Source organism: Oncorhynchus keta, unplaced genomic scaffold (assembly GCF_023373465.1).
Source record: "Oncorhynchus keta strain PuntledgeMale-10-30-2019 unplaced genomic scaffold, Oket_V2 Un_scaffold_15365_pilon_pilon, whole genome shotgun sequence".
NCBI classification, from domain to species: Eukaryota; Metazoa; Chordata; class Actinopteri; order Salmoniformes; family Salmonidae; genus Oncorhynchus; species Oncorhynchus keta.
In genome coordinates, this window is record NW_026290799.1 from 533,587 (window position 1) to 551,421 (window position 17,835).

General features: G+C 45.9%; 1 protein-coding gene across 1 annotated transcript; it reads left to right on the forward strand.

Moving 5' to 3' along the window:
• The first annotated feature begins 3,395 nt into the window (after nt 1-3,395).
• Nucleotides 3,396-8,067, forward strand: LOC118377138 (beta-1,3-galactosyltransferase 2-like). The gene is made up of 5 exons (XM_052514201.1): nt 3,396-3,565; nt 4,784-5,133; nt 5,359-5,489; nt 5,596-5,985; nt 6,166-8,067. The coding sequence occupies exons 1-5, from the start codon at nt 3,561-3,563 to the stop codon at nt 6,376-6,378; spliced, it is 1,089 nt and encodes a 362-aa protein (XP_052370161.1). The 5' UTR covers nt 3,396-3,560; the 3' UTR covers nt 6,379-8,067.
• The last annotated feature ends 9,768 nt before the right edge of the window (nt 8,068-17,835 follow it).

Genomic DNA, 17,835 nt, shown 5'->3' on the forward strand with positions numbered 1-17,835 from the left:
AGTTGGAGGCGTGCGTGGCCACGCAGTCGTGGGTGAACAGGGAGTACAGGAGAGGGCTCAGAACGCACCCTTGTGGGGCCCCAGTGTTGAGGATCAGCGGGGTGGAGATGTTGTTGCCTACCCTCACTAGCTAACCACATATGTTATAGCAATTTTGTCAGTCGTTGACGTGGCTTGCAACCAGTGGTTGCCTCGACAGCTGTGGAGCGCACCCTAGGTCTGTCAGACCTCTCTATCTGCTTGGTATAGTTAGGTCATAACAAACCAGACCACCCATAACTAATGCTGCGTTCAAGTGCTAGTTGGAACTAAGAAACTCAGACATTTCAGACTTGCTAACAAATACTTGCTAACGTGCCGCGTTAAACTAATCAGCAAGTCGGACTTTTCTGAGTTTCCTAGTTCTGTGAACGCGGCAACATTCAGCGAGTTTTTAAATGTTTTTATTTTACCCTTATATAACTAGGAAAGTCAGTTAAGAACACATTCTTATTTTCAATGATGGCCTAGAAACAGTGGGTTAACTGCCTATTCAGGGGCAGAACGACAGATTTGAACCTTGTCAGCTCGGGTGTTTGAACTTGCAACCTTCCGGTTACTGGTCCACCGCTCTAACCACTAGCTACCCTGCCGCCCCAAGGGTGCAATCATTACACAGATGATTACCGTTTACGCCAAATGAAATTTAAAAAACGCAAACAATAGTTTCTATTGGATAAATTCTGGTAGGTCCCTCCCTGTTTCGTTCCGTTTGTTCACTAAATGGTAAACAGTTTCCGTAATGAATACACCCCGGCCTCAAGCCTCATGTCCACCAGATTGCTTTCCAGCGGAAGTCATTAATTGTCAATGGAGCAACAATGAGTTGGAGATGCTGCACTAGGCTGCGGTGCGTTCTGTGTTCCGCATGCGTTCAATATTTTCAACTCGTGCATTGCTTTACCGTGCAGTGGTACAAACAGAAGTTCATAAACAGTCAAGCCAGTTAGCTAGCTATGTAACTACAAAGCTAACCACTACATTACCAAAAGTATGTGGACACCTGCTCGCCGAACATCTCATTCCAAAATCATGGGCATTAGAGTTGGTCCCTCCTTTGCTGATATAACAGACTATACACTCTTATGGGAAGGCTTTCCAATAGATCTCGGAACATTCCTGTGGGGACCTGCTTCCATTCAGCCACAAGAGCATTAGAGGTTGGGGACTGATGTTGGGCGATTAGGCTTGGCTCGCAGTCTGCGTTCCAATCAATCTTTACAGTTGGCACTATGCATGGGGCCAGGTAGCGTTCTCCTAGCGTCCGCCAAACCCAGATTCATTCGTCGGACTGCCAGATGGTCACAATAACAGCACTTACAGTTGACTTGTTGGAAAGGTGGCATCCTATGACGGTGCCACGTTGAAAGTCACTGAGCTCTTCAGTAAGGCTATTCTACTGCCAATGTTTGTCTATGGCGATTGCAAGGCGGTGTGCTCGATTTTATACACTGGTCATTAACAGGTGTGGCTGAAGTGGAAGGGGTGTCCACATACTTTTGTATATATAGTGTATATCCAAATTGGACATTAATAACCACATTCAGGGCCTGTTACAATATATACATCATGACGGATTTGAGGAATATCCACTTTGTTTGATCAGATTTGTTGAATGTGCGCAAATCCGGCATCCTTCTTCTCTCCCCAACGCTCTGTGTTCCATTGACCTCTTCGCCGCATCTATAGAACATACATGTTTGTCTGTGATGCAAAGTGTCAGCTATATACAGTTGAAGTTTATATGCACTTAGGTTGGAGTCATTAAAACAAATTTCTTGTTAACAAACTATAGTTTTGGCAAGTCGGTTAGGACATTACTTTGTGCATGACACAAGTCATTTTTCCAACAATTGTTTACAGACAGATTATTTCACTTATAATTCACTGTATCACAATTCCAGTGGGTCAGAAGTTTACATACACGAAGTTGACTGTGCCTTCAAACAGCTTGGAATATTCCAGAAAATGATGTCATGGCCTTAGAAGCTTCTGATAGGCTAATTGACATAATTTGAGTCAATTGGAGGTGTATCTGTGGATGTATTTCAAGTCCTACCTTCAAACGCAGTGCCTCTTTGCTTGATATCATGGGAAAATGTAAAGAAATCAGCCAAGACCTCAGAAAAACAATTGTAGACCTCCACAAGTCTGCTTCATCCTTGGGAGCAATTTCCAAACACCTGAAGATACCACGTTCATCTGTACAAACAATAGTACATAAGTATAAACACCATGGGACCACACAGCCGTGATACCGCTCAGGAAGGAGATGTTTTCTGTCTCCTAGAGATGAACGTACTTTGATGCGAAAAGTGCAAATCAATCCCAGAACAACAGCAAAGGGCCTTGTGAAGATGCTGGAGGAAACAGGTACAAAGTATCTATATCCACAGTAAAACGAGTCCTATATCGACATAACCTGAAAGACCGCTCAGCAAGGAAGAAGCCACTGCTCCAAAACCGCCATAAAAAAAAACAGACTACAGTTTGCAACTGCACATGGGGACAAAGATTGTACTTTTTGGAGAAATGTCCTCTGGTCTGATAAAACAAAAATAGAACTGTTTGGCCATAATGATCATCGTTATGTTTGGAGGAAAAGGGGGGAGGTTTACAAGCCGAGGAACCATCCCTACCGTGAAGCACGGGGGTGGCAGCATCATGTTGTGCTGGTGCTTTGCTGCAGGAGGGACTGGTGCACTTCACCAGTCACGGTATTGGAGTGGCCATGACAAAGCCCTGACCTCAATCATATAGAAACGTTTTGGGCAGAACTGAAAAAGTGTGTGTGAGCAAGAAGGCCTACAAACCTGACTCCGTTACACCAGGTCTGTCAGGAGGAATGGGCCAAAATTCACCCAACTTATTGTGGGAAGCTTGTGGAAGGCTACCCGAAATGTTTGACACAAGTTAAACAATTTCAAAGCAATGCTACCAAATACTAATTGAGTGTATGTAAACTTCTGACCCACTGGGAATGTGATGAAAGAATTAAAAGCTGAAATAAATAATTCTCTCTACTATTATTCTGACATTTGACATTCTTAAAATAAAGTGGAGATCCTAATTGACCTAAAGCAGGGAATTTTTACTCGGATTAAATGTCAGGAACTGTGAAAAACGGAGTTTAAATGTATTTGCCTAAAGTGTATGTAAACTTCTGACTTCAACTGTACAATACATTTCTATCTCGAACTTTATAGAATGCTCAATTTAGAACAGATATACTTTTCATTCAGTGCAATCTTTTCAGGTCTATACAATACATTTATCTGACAGTTGTGACCTCTCCTTTCCTGGAGCCAGGTGCGCAGCTAGCTGAGTGTGCGGTGTGTGGGAGGGGCTGTGGAGAATGAAAAAACAAAAGCCACCCAACCTACAGTGGCTCCTTCTCTACCTGTGGGCGGCCAATTCTTTGCTCATATCACCGTCGTCAACATTAAATGCATTAAAGAAGAAGACGTCAACCATGTGCCAATCTCGTTGAGCGTCATGAGCCGGACTTGATACAAAGAAACATGAGGTATGTGTCAATTAAAGCTGGAGTTTGTTTGTAGACATTGCGACATTATTTTGAGGGTGTGTATTAGTTACATTTCACGCTATTATGATCCAGTCATATGGGATTACACTGAACGTCATCAAATATAGTTTCCCGGTTGTAGAGTATGTTACTGGATGTGGGCAAACTTTAGTTCCAGCATATGCCAGCCCAGTGCTAACACGCCTTATTCAAATAAACCGACTGAAGCCACAATGAAACCCAGGTGTTTTAGTGCTGGGCTGTAACAACAGCCAGCACACCTAGTAAGTAGAGCGGTGTTGGATATCCATGGTCTAGGGGTGGGCAATTCCAGTCCTCGAGGGCCTGATTGGTGTCACAGTTTTTCCCCAACCCCAGCTAACACACCTGACTCAACTAATCACCTAATCATGATCCTCAGTTTAGAATGCAATGTGATGAATCAGGTGTGCTTTCTAGAGATGGAGAAAGTGTGACACCAATCAGGCCTCCCAGGACTGGAATTGCCCACCCCTGGACTTCTAACACTTGTCTGTCTTTATACGATTTAATTATGTGATTGTCAGACAGCCAAGGAATAGTTATTGTAGTCTAACTACACCACCAGTACACCAGACGCAATTGTCTTCGTAAACAATCTCATGTGCAAAGGGCAAAGCAAACCGTGGTCATGTAATATAGCCTACTCTTGGTGCTTTCAAGACACCTGATAACATGCCTCTGCTGCAACAGATGCCGTGTTCAAAACAACTGGTAACTCAAAGAAAAATAGTTCCCAGTTCTGAACACAACATGACGCTGCTGCAACAGATGTCATCTCTAATTTCTTTCCTTATATAGTTTATCAATTTGTCTGATCATGCACCAGTGACCAACTACTGTATGTTGCACCAGAGAGAGCAACTGTGAAAACCTCACCTTTGATTTCATGCTGTTCACTGCACATAACACAATGCCACTTCTTTTAGGCAGACTATATTATTTTAATTGATAATAACTGCAGAATAATATATATAATGACATAACATGTCACTTGGTCTTATAGAGGTATAGTATATGAGAGAATATTTAAAAATATTAATATTCATCTTAATAATATATTCATGTTTGCTGTGTAAGGGGTGATTTCAAGAAATGTTTATACATTAAAATGGTCATTCTGTACAACAGTGTGGCAAGAACCATTGCCCCTCTCACTCTTTCTATCCTTTCTCTCAGCTCAGCTCTGATGCAATCCTGTACAGCCCTTCCTGGAAGGCTGTATAGAAGACCCTGTTTTCTATTCATCCTGGTGGCAGTGGCTGTCTCCGTGACCTACACCACCTTCGCCTTGAATTGGTGGAACGACCCACAGCGACCCTCGGTAATCAGTCACACTGGAAAGATTGCTGATGATGATCAGGTGAACCCGCGTGTCTTGACCAATCGGAATGGTGTCCAATGGGAGGATCCCGGGCGGTACCACGTGGCATACCCGCGGGGATACAAATTCATAATGGATGAGCCGGAGAAGTGTCGGACCGGGAATCAGGCCCCGTTCCTGTTGCTGATGGCCCCCGTGGCGCCTGGTGACCACATTCTGTTTGCAATTCTAACATGATCCATTGCATGTGAAGTGATAACCTGTTTCCAATACATTTTAAATGTATGTAGGAAGTAAAAATGCAATCCAAACTAGCTTTTTTTTCTTCAGGTGTTTGTGAAAGCCGACTGGAAGAAAATGTTACAGTAAAATGTGTTATTGTGTAATTATTGTATTTCCAACACGTTTTTAACATGTACATTTCCGGTAGGTAACCTGGCCTCCCGGGACGCCATCCGCAGGACGTGGGGTAATGAGACCCTAGTGCAGGGGAAGAAGGTACAGACGCTATTCATGCTAGGACTTCCTGGAGGACCAGGTGCCCAGGAGCTGCAGGAGAAGGTTGGTCTTGAATGTTTTAGCTTTTTTTTGTTTTTTAAGTGTGTTGGGCTTGTTAATATTGAAATAGTTTGATTTGACTTGGAGTTGATTCTGATCTGATTCGAAGGTGAACCAGGAGAGCCGGACGCACCACGACCTCCTCCAGAGCGACTTCAAGGACACCTACCATAACCTGACCATCAAGACCATGGTGATCCTCGAGTGGCTCGTCTCGCGGTGCCCTGAGGCCTCCTACGCCATGAAGATTGACTCAGATGTGTTCCTCAACGTCCAGAACCTTGTCTCCATGCTGGTCAACCCTGACACTCCCAAACAGAACTACATGACCGGTCTAGTCTGGTGGCACAGCCCGGTGCTGAGAAACCCTAACAACAAGTTCTTCCTGCCTTATGAGGTGATGGCTGAGTCGGAGTATCCTCCGTACCCTCTGGGGTTTGGCTACATCATGTCCATGGACCTCCCCAAGAAGATCATGGGGGTCACTCCACAGATTAAGGTATGTTGATCTTGTATATTTTGCTAAGCAAATGTTCCTATGTATGGGACTTACAGCATTGTCTTTTGTTTATTTCTCTCATTCATTGGTAACACTTTATTATTATGTAGCATTCACAAAGCATGTCATTATTGAAATAATCCTGCCATTCATCCATCCATTTGATTAATTTAATTCAAGCCCATCTACATCGAGGATGCCTACCTGGGGATGTGTCTGAAGAGACTGGGCATCTCCCCCACCAATCCTCCCAGCAAGTCGCTCTTTGACGTCAACCCCATCTACAGCTACGGACGCTGCAAACTGTCCACCGTGGTTGCCGTGACGACAACCAAAGTGAGCCAGCTGCTGAGGTACTGGCAGGACTACACAAGGCCCGGCCCGCCGTGCTGAGAGGGTAATCGCCACAGCAACCATTGCTTCTTCCTGTTTGGAAAACGGAATTCATGAAGACACTTACTGTATGTTTCCCTTCCTGGAAATGTTGAATTGGATCTTTGGGTAAGAGACATTGGCTCTTGCATAAGAGACATCCGTTCACTCTTGTTGGGAGATCCATAGGTTGTTTGGTATTTTGCTAATGTATAACTCAACCCCTCCCTTTACATTGACTGTAGTGCAGTGAAGGTGGGTAGGTTTTGGAGATGGCTTATTGGGCCTGTCTCAATACCTTTCAACTGTCACATGCTGCAACAAAAAGAGCCCAAGCTGCATATTTATATAATACCTGAGAGCCTTAAGACTGGATCCTATCAGACCTGCGCTAGCCGACACCCGCATAGTGGTTGTATTGGTGGTGTCGGAGGTGGCACTGTCAAATCCACAAGCGGCTCCTGGCGTTATACCTAAAGTGGACATTGCCATTGGCTGACATATATTGTGTTATTTTATGGTTGGTTATGATCAACCTACCACACAAGGCAATAGCCTACGTGTCAACAGTATGTTTATGTTATATAGTCCCGGTGAGAAGTTACTTAGAAATGTCCTTGTTTTGGCTAAAAAACACTTTGTCCATTAAAATAACATCAAATTGATCAGAAATACAGTGTAGACATTGTTGTAAATGACTATTGTAGCTGGAAATGGCTGATTGTTTATGGAATATCTACAGAGGCCCATTATCACATGGATGCAAACTAGTCGCCTTCTGGCAAAATTTGCCGTTTTGAATCCAAAATAGGTGACCTACGTGATTTGTGTAGATCCGAGGAGAGGTGTGTGTGTGTGTGTGGTTGGGGTTGGATCACTACTGGCTGTAAATCATTTTTTAAAACTCAGTGAATGTTATTTTTGCGCACGCGCACTTGATTGTCTATAGTGTCCACTATGAGCAAAAATAGAATTAGATATTTTAAGATGTTTGTTTTTTCTTCCCAAGTGCAGTGTGTGTGTGGTCACAAGCGTTCTATTATAAAGGACGTCATGGCTAACTGAAATATTACTGTATTGTTTTTTTCTCAAGACTTGAGTGCTTCTACATCGTGCTTCTACACCTGCATTGCTTGCTGTTTGGGGTTTTAGGCTGGGTTTCTGTACAGCACTTTGACATATCAGCTGATGTATGAAGGGGCAACATACATTTTATTTGAGTGTCATTTGCAGTAAAGTCTAGGCAACAAATAACATTTGTTTCTTTACATTTTTTAGCTGTGAGTTAGGTTCACATTAACCACTTAATTTTACACAGACTGATCACGTAGATCATATTCTTTTGTTTTAAATAGTTAAAGCCTGAATTTTCCCCTTAGCAGGGATTTGTTTTGCATGTTTCAGTGACACCAAAAAATGTCACCTTTTTGGGCCCTCACCAGTTTGCATCCCTGTAGACATTGTTAATGTTGTAAATGACTTATAGCTGGAAACGGCTGCTTTTTGATGGAATATCTACATAGGCGTAGAGGCCCATTATTAGCAACCATCCCTCCTGTGTTCCAATGGCATGTTGTGTTAGCTAATTCAAATGTATCATTTTAAAAGGCTAATTTATCATTAGAAAACCCATCTGCAATTATGTTAGCACAGCTGAAAACTGTTGTGCTGATTTAACGAAGCAATAAAACTGGCCGCCTTTAGACTGAGTATCTGCAGCATCAGCATTTGGGTTCGATTTACAGGCTCAAAATTGCCAGAAACAAATAACTATCTTCTGAAACTCGTCAGTCTATTCTTGTTCTAAAAAAATGAATGCTATTCCATGTGAGAAATTGTCAAGAAACTGAAGATCTCATTAGAGGTTGACCAATTATGATTTTTTTAACGCTGATACCGATTAATCAGCCTATTTCAAATAAAAAATCCCTGCACTCTACCTGAGGTGTGTGTCACCAGCCCAGTACCACCAGTTCCAACACCAGGCTTCTGGGGTGCCTCCAGAGCCCAGTACGCCCTGTTCCTCCTCCCCGGACTCGCCCTGAGGTGCGTGTCCCCATACCACCAGTTCCGGCACCAGGCCTCCAGTGTCCCTCCAGGGTCCAGTACGCCCTGTTCCTCTTCCCCGCACTCGCCCTGAGATGCGTGTACCCAGCCCGGTACCACCAGTGCTGGCATCACGCACCAGGCCTATAGTGCACCTCGACTGTCCAGAGCGTCCGTCGACAGTACCCAGTCCAGAGCGTCCGGCGACAGTACCCAGTCCAGAGCGTCCGGCGACAGTACCCAGTCCAGAGCGTCCGAGCGCGTCGACAGTACCCAGTCCAGAGCGTCCGGCGACAGTACCCAGTCCAGAGCGTCCGGCGACAGTACCCAGTCCAGAGCGTCCGTCGCAGTACAGTACCCAGTCCAGAGCGTCCGCGACAGTACCCAGTCCAGACCAGTACCCAGTCCAGAGCGTCCGGCGACAGTAGCGTCCCCAGTCCAGAGCGTCCGGCGACAGTACCCAGTCCAGAGCGTCCGGCGACAGTACCCAGTCCAGAGCGTCCGGCGACAGTACCCCAGAGCGTCCGGCCAGTACCCAGTCCAGAGCGTCCGGCGACAGTACCCAGTCCAGAGCGTCCGGCGACAGTACCCAGTCCAGAGCGTCCGGCGACAGTACCCAGTCCAGAGCGTCCGGCGACAGTACCCAGTCCAGAGCGTCCGGCGACAGTACCCAGTCCAGAGCGTCCGGCGACAGTACCCAGTCCAGAGCGTCCGGCGACAGTACCCAGACCGGAACCTCCCGGCGACGGGCCGGAACGGGCCCCAGTCCGGGGTCGCCAGCGATGATCCACAGTAATGAGTTTCCGGCGATGATCCACGGGTCAGTGCTACGAGGGCTCAGAGTCAGAGCCGCCACCAAAGTTAGATACCCACCCAGACCCTCCCATATATGTTTAGGTTTGCGGCCGGGAATCCGCACCTGAGAGGGGGGGGTACTGTCACGCCCTGACCTTCGTTACCTTTGTTTTCTTTATTTTGATTAGGTGAGGGTGTGACAAGGGTGGTTTGTTTAGTTTTTGTAATGTCTAGGGGTTTATGTCTATGGTTGCCTAGATTGGTTCTCAATCAGAGGCAGCTGTTTATCATGGTTACGCACGCCTCTATGAAGAGAAAACAACACCCTGCTATAACTCAACCCTCAGTGAAGTGGAAGAGGTATGGACTGTAGGTGTGAGTAAGGATGACGAAAGGCAGAGAATTTACTAGGAATTTATTCCTTCACAAGGTAATATGGGGAAAAGGGTCTGGACGGAACCAAAGTAAATGTCAGTCCCCCTCTCCTACCTTACCTGCCCACCCACTACCTATCTAACTTAACACCACCTGGTGCGCTAACCAAAATACAGGGGGTGGTCCGCCCAGGTCTTACCTAGTGTGCGTAGACAGTGAATACTACGGGTATATGTATGCCCGCGGGCCTCTTGCCTAAGCACTTTCTAGGTGCCTTCCCCTTCCCCCCCTGGGAACAAATGAAAACAGATAACAAACCATTTCAATAATCAAAACAGTGCGTCCTATTGACACATAACAGACATACCCAACCAGCTCCCTCAGCAACATAGTACATACCAAATCACTTTCTGAGAAACAACTAACCAGCTCCCTCAGCAACATAGTACATACCAAATCACTTTCTGAGAAACAACTAACCAGCTCCCTCAGCAACATAGTACATACCAAATCGCTTTCTGAGAAACAACCAACCAGCTCCCTCAGCAACGTAGTACATACCAAATCGCTTTCTGAGAAACAACTAACCAGCTCCCTCAGCAACAACATAGTACATACCAAATCGCTTTCTGAGAAACAACCAAAACTATATAACCTTCAGCTCCCTGAAACACAACCAACCAGCTCCCTCAGCAACAACATAGTACATACCAAATCACTTTTTGAGAAACAACCAACACTATATAACCTTCAGCTCCCTGATACACGACCAACACAGCTCTCAGCAATTGAATTCTCTATATCACAATCAATCTCCCCTGAGCAACAAAACACTGGTTTGTATACAGCTGTAAAAAGTGTTGGTAATTGACAACAGCTGCGTTCTGACGAGAGGGCGGGGTCAGCTGTCCAATTAGCCATGGTGTCAACCAATCAGCTGCTTGAGGGGATTTCAAGAAGCCATCCTGAAACACCACACCTAACAAACCACAACATGTAACTGGGGAATGTAACAGTTGTCTCTGATTGGGGACCATATTTAGGTAGCCATATTCCTTGGGTATTTCGTGGGTTATTGTTGATGCATAGTTGCATGTCAGCACTCGTGTTTATAGCTTCACGTATGTTTTGTTGTTTTGTATAGTTTAAGTGTTCTTCGTTTATTAAAAGAAGAATGTATGCTTATCACGCTGCGCCCTGGTCTCATCATTACGATGAACATGACAATACCCTGACTCTGCTTGCACAGAATGCAAGAGAGGTGACACAAATTCCCTAGTTAAAAGAAATTCATGTTAGCAGGCAATATTAACTAAATATGGAGGTTTAAAAATATATACTTGTGTATTGATTTTAAAGAAAGGCATTGATGTTTATGGTTGGGTACATTGGTGCAACGGCAGTGCTTTTTTCAAGAATGCGCTTGTTATATCATCACCCGCTCAGCGAAGTAGGCTGTGATTCAATGATAAATTAACAGGCACCACATTGATTATATGCAACGCAGGACAAGCTAGATAAACTAGTAATATCATCAACCATGTGTTGTTAACTAGTGATTGTTAAACAATCAATATTTTTATAAGATAAGTTTAATGCTAGCTAGCACCTTGCCTCCTTCCTGCACTCGCGTAACAGGTAGTCAGCCTGCCATGCAGCCTCCTCGTGGAGTGCAATGTAATTGGCCGTAATCGGTGTGCAAAAATGCCGATTACCGAATTGTTTTAAACTTGAAATCGGCCCTAATTAATCTGTCATTCCGATTTAATTGGTCGACCTCTAGATCTCATACAACCAGAATAGAAAGAGGAGTGGGAGGCCTGGGGGCACCACTGAGCAAGAGGACAAGTACATTAGTGTCTAGTTTGAGAAACAGATGTCTCAAGTCCTCAACTGGCAGTTTCATTAAATAGTACCCACAAAAAACACCAGTCTCAATGTCAAAAGTGATGAGGCGTCTCTGGGATGCTGGCCTTCTAGATAAACCACCAGGATTTGCTGATATTGCCACTCCTTTTTGCCACATCTTCAATAAAAACCTACTAGAAAGTGTGTGACCTCAGGCCTGGAGGGAAGCTAGTCTGTTTCCAAACCTTAGTAAACTTCTGGAAAAAATTGTTTGACCAGATACATTGCTATTTCACAGTAAAGAATTTGAAAACAGACTTTCAGCACGCTTATAGGGAAGGACACTGAACAAGCACAGCGCTTACACAAATGACTGATGATTGGCTGGGAGAAATTGAAAAAATTATTGTGGGGGCTGTTTTGTTAGACTTCAGTGCAGCTTTTGGCAAGAACAGCTCAAATAAGCAGAGAAACAACAGTCCATCATTACTTTAAGCCATAAAGGTCAGTCAATCTGGAACATTTCAAGAACTTTGAAATGTTCTTCAAGTGCAGTTGCAAAAACCATCAAGCGCAATGATTAAACTGGCTCTCATGAGGACCGCCACAGGAAAGGAAGACCTAGAGTTACCTCTGCTGCAGAGGATAAGTTCATAACAGTTACCAGCCTCAGATTGCAGCCCAAATAAATGCTTTACAGAGTTCAAGTAACAGACACATCTCAACATCAGCTGTTCAGAGGAGACTGCGTGAATCAGGCCTTCATGGTCGAATTGCTGCAAAGAAACCACTACTAAAGGACACCAATAAGAAGAGACTTGTTTGGGCCAAGAAACACGAGCAATGGACATTAGACCGGTGGAAATCTGTCCTTTGGTCTGATGAGTTCAATTTTGAGATTTTTGGTTCCAACCGCCGTGTCTTTGTGAGACGCAGACGAGGTGAACGGATGATCTCCACATGTGTGGTTCCCACCGCGAAGCATGGAGGAGGAGGTGTGATGGAGTGGGGGTGGTGACACTGTCTGTGATTTATTTCAAATTCAAGACACAGTTAACCAGCATGGCTACCACAACATTCTGCAGCAATATGCCATCCCATCTGGTTTGCGCTTAGTGGGACATCATTTGTTTTTCAACAAGACAATGACCCAACACACCTCCAGGCTGTGTAAGGGCTATTTGACCAAGAGAGCGATGGAGTGCTGCATCAGATGACCTGGCCTCCACAATCACCCGACCTCAAGTCAATTGAGATGGACCGCAGAGTGAAGGGAAAGCAGCCAATAAGTGCTCAGCATATGTGGGAACTCCTTCAAAACTATTGGAAAAGCTTTCCAGGTGAAGCTGGTTGAGAGAATGCCAAGAGTGTGCAAAGCTGTCATCAAGGCAAAGGGGGGCTACTTTGAAGAATCTCAAACATCAAAATATATTTTATATTTAACACTTTATTTTTGGTTACTACATGATTCCATATGTGTTATTTAATAGTTTTGATGTATTCACTATTATTCTAAAATTTTGAAAATAGTAAAAATAAAGAAAAACCCTTGAATGACTAGATGACTGATACTGTACATAAAGGTGTATATTTTAGGAACCAAGTGTGGGGTATCATGTATGCTACACTCATAGATAAAAAGGGTTCTTAGGCTGTCCACATAGGAGAAAGCTTGAAGAACCCTTTTTGGTTCCAGATAAAACCCTTTCCACAGAGTTCTAACATGGAACCCTGAAGGGTTCTTCTACCTGAAACCAAAATGTTTCTATGGAGAATTACCCTTCAGGGACTCTTTTTTTCTAAGAGTGTAGTTTTTATAGTAAAATAAAGGAATATAATCCAGGTCCGGAGCTTGCTGTTTTTCTGTTCTACCTGATAACTAACTGCACCCACCTGGTGTTCCAAGTCTAAATCAGTCCCTGATCAGAGGGGAATCACCCACCTGGTGTCCCAGGTCTAAATCAGTCCCTGATCAGAGGGGAATCACCCGCCTGGTGTCCCAGGTCTAAATCAGTCCCTGATCAGAGGGGAATCACCCGCCTGGTGTCCCAGGTCTAAATCAGTCCCTGATCAGAGGGGAATCACCCACCTGGTGTCCCAGGTCTAAATCAGTCCCTGATCAGAGGGGAATCACCCACCTGGTGTCCCAGGTCTAAATCAGTCCCTGATCAGAGGGGAATCACCCACCTGGTGTCCCAGGTCTAAATCAGTCCCTGATCAGAGGGGAATCACCCGCCTGGTGTCCCAGGTCTAAATCAGTCCCTGATCAGAGGGGAATCACCCACCTGGTGTCCCAGGTCTAAATCAGTCCCTGATCAGAGGGGAATCACCCACCTGGTGTCCCAGGTCTAAATCAGTCCCTGATCAGAGGGGAATCACCCGCCTGGTGTCCCAGGTCTAAATCAGTCCCTGATCAGAGGGGAATCACCCACCTGGTGTCCCAGGTCTAAATCAGTCCCTGATCAGAGGGGAATCACCCACCTGGTGTCCCAGGTCTAAATCAGTCCCTGATCAGAGGGGAATCACCCGCCTGGTGTCCCAGGTCTAAATCAGTCCCTGATCAGAGGGGAATCACCCACCTGGTGTCCCAGGTCTAAATCAGTCCCTGATCAGAGGGGAATCACCCGCCTGGTGTCCCAGGTCTAAATCAGTTCCTGATCAGAGGGGAATCACCCGCCTGGTGTCCCAGGTCTAAATCAGTCCCTGATCAGAGGGGAATCACCCGCCTGGTGTCCCAGGTCTAAATCAGTCCCTGATCAGAGGGGAATCACCCACCTGGTGTCCCAGGTCTAAATCAGTCCCTGATCAGAGGGGAATCACCCGCCTGGTGTCCCAGGTCTAAATCAGTCCCTGATCAGAGGGGAATCACCCACCTGGTGTCCCAGGTCTAAATCAGTCCCTGATCAGAGGGGAATCACCCACCTGGTGTCCCAGGTCTAAATCAGTCCCTGATCAGAGGGGAATCACCCGCCTGGTGTCCCAGGTCTAAATCAGTCCCTGATCAGAGGGGAATCACCCACCTGGTGTCCCAGGTCTAAATCAGTCCCTGATCAGAGGGGAATCACCCGCCTGGTGTCCCAGGTCTAAATCAGTCCCTGATCAGAGGGGAATCACCCGCCTGGTGTCCCAGGTCTAAATCAGTCCCTGATCAGAGGGGAATCACCCGCCTGGTGTCCCAGGTCTAAATCAGTCCCCGATCAGAGGGGAATCACCCGCCTGGTGTCCCAGGTCTAAATCAGTCCCCGATCAGAGGGGAATCACCCGCCTGGTGTCCCAGGTCTAAATCAGTCCCCGATCAGAGGGGAATCACCCGCCTGGTGTCCCAGGTCTAAATCAGTCCCCGATCAGAGGGGAATCACCCGCCTGGTGTTCCAGGTCTAAATCAGTCCCCGATCAGAGGGGAATCACCCACCTGGTGTCCCAGGTCTAAATCAGTCCCTGATCAGAGGGGAATCACCCGCCTGGTGTCCCAGGTCTAAATCAGTCCCTGATCAGAGGGGAATCACCCACCTGGTGTCCCAGGTCTAAATCAGTCCCTGATCAGAGGGGAATCACCCGCCTGGTGTCCCAGGTCTAAATCAGTCCCTGATCAGAGGGGAATCACCCACCTGGTGTCCCAGGTCTAAATCAGTCCCTGATCAGAGGGGAATCACCCGCCTGGTGTCCCAGGTCTAAATCAGTCCCTGATCAGAGGGGAATCACCCACCTGGTGTCCCAGGTCTAAATCAGTCCCTGATCAGAGGGGAATCACCCGCCTGGTGTCCCAGGTCTAAATCAGTCCCTGATCAGAGGGGAATCACCCACCTGGTGTCCCAGGTCTAAATCAGTCCCTGATCAGAGGGGAATCACCCACCTGGTGTCCCAGGTCTAAATCAGTCCCTGATCAGAGGGGAATCACCCACCTGGTGTCCCAGGTCTAAATCAGTCCCTGATCAGAGGGGAATCACCCACCTGGTGTCCCAGGTCTAAATCAGTCCCTGATCAGAGGGGAGGAATGAAAAAAATGCAGTGGAACTGGCTTCGAGGTCCAGAGTCTAGTATACTCTGGATTCTGACACATTATTGTGTAGTGAAAGTGCACCACCTAATGGTAGCTGCCTGTCTTCATTATGCTAGTTGATTCATTGTAAACACATTTACTAAGCATTTGTACCAGTGTAGTTTGGACCTCTGTTTCAAATAGTGCTGTCCACTCCAATCCCCTCATCCATGGAACAAACATCAGTAAAATGAACTTCACCTAGGAAACATTCTCCATCTGACAGACTGGTATGTCATCTTAGGTTATTGACAGTAATAATGCAACAAAACTCTTCATAATTAAACTTTTATTGAGACATGATCCATCTACTGACACATTCTGTAATGTTGACATATTATCCTGTGTTGGAGGCAGTGGAGGCTGGTGATGGAAAAATAAGGAGGGCATGCTCATTTTAATGGCTGGGATGGAATGAATGGAACGGTATACAAACACCTGCAATTTAAAGTGAATAAATTATCATTAGCCTATTCTATAATAATATTACGTGTTGAACCTCTCCTCGCCATTTCTCCACTACCAGCCTCAACTGATTGGATGTGTGTTGAGTTTGAATGATTGTTACAGTAACTTCATTGGCTTGTGTAATTTAATCATACTACCACCAGGGGGTGCCCAAACATCAGGTATAGTAAAGAAGACATGCAGTACAGACATTACACACATGGGGCAGTAGTATGCTTTAATCGTCTTACCAGTGTGACCACGACATAGACATTTAACATACATGTCTGTGTTTGGCATATTTGGGTGAGGGGGGGGGGGATGTGGAACATACAGTAGACAGTTTTAGAGTAGAACAGAGGGGAGAGACGGGGGTGGAGGAGAAGAAAGGGGGATACCTAGTCAGTTGTACAAATGAATATATTCAACCAAATTGTGTCTTTTGCATTTATCCTAACTTCTCTGAATCAAAGAGGTGTGGGGGAGGGCTGCCTTAATCAATGTCATCGGCACCTGGGGAGCAGTTGTTGTTGGGGGTTAGCTGCCTTGCTTAAGGGCAGAACGGCAGATTTTTCCACCTTGCCTGTTGAGGGATTAGAACCGTCCCAACCCCCCTAACCTCTAGGGTACCTGCTGCATGAGGAGAGGAGGCGCGTAGAGGAGAGGAGGCGCGTAGAAGAGAGGAAGCGCATAGCGGAGAGGAGGCGCGTAGAGGAGAGGAGGCGCGTAGAGGAGAGGAGGCGCGTAGAGGAGAGGAGGCCCGTAGAGGAGAGGAGGTACGTAGAGGAGAGGAAGCGCATATAGGAGAGGAGGCGCATAGAGGAGAGGAGGTGCGTAGAGGAGAGGAGGCGCGTAGAGGAGAGGAGGTGCGTAGAGGACAGGAGGCGCATAGAGGAGAGGAGGCGCGTAGAGGAGAGGAGGCGCGTAGAGGAGAGGAGGCGCGTAGAGGAGAGGAGGCGCGTAGAGGAGAGGAGGCCCGTAGAGGAGAGGAGGTGCGTAGAGGAGAGGAAGCGCATATAGGAGAGGAGGCGCATAGAGGAGAGAAGGTGCGTAGAGGAGAGGAAGTGCGTAGAGGAGAGGAGGCGCGGAGAGGAGAGAGTTTTACTGGGGAGAAGAAGAGTGTATAGGGAATTTGCTGTAGATAAATCAATGTACCGCTTTTAAGAGCAGATTCTCCATGGAATTCCCACAAGATAAAGAGCCTACACGCCATAGTAAGACTGGTGTGTGTGTTTGTGTCCCTGGCACGAAACACCAGCAATGTTTACGATCACACACACACATTCTCAATTAACTTTAGATAAAGACTAAGCCAGACCAATAAGTGGTAAAGCCAAGATGTGTCTGTCTACATCTTCACACACTGATCTAAGGTCATTTTGTAAGGTTTTCTGTCACTGGTGAGGTTGCTATTTGAGGGAGCCATGTCATTCTTCTCTCCCATTATCTATCACCTTGCTGCCATTTCGAGACTATGGCAGGGAATTTATCGAATTGAGCCTGAATACTGTAAAGATATTGATCATGATAGACCACGGTACTATCTGAGCCTGAATACTGTAAAGATATTGATCATGATAGACCACGGTACTATCTGAGCCTGAATACTGTAAAGATATTGATCATGATAGACCACGATACTATCTGAGCCTGAATACTGTAAAGATATTGATCATGATAGACCACGGTACTATCTGAGCCTGAATACTGTAAAGATATTGATCATGATAGACCACGGTACTATCTGAGCCTGAATACTGTAAAGATATTGATCATGATAGACCACGGTACTATCTGAGCCTGAATACTGTAAAGATATTGATCATGATAGACCACGGTACTATCTGAGCCTGAATACTGTAAAGATATTGATCATGATAGACCACGGTACTATCTGAGCCTGAATACTGTAAAGATATTGATCATGA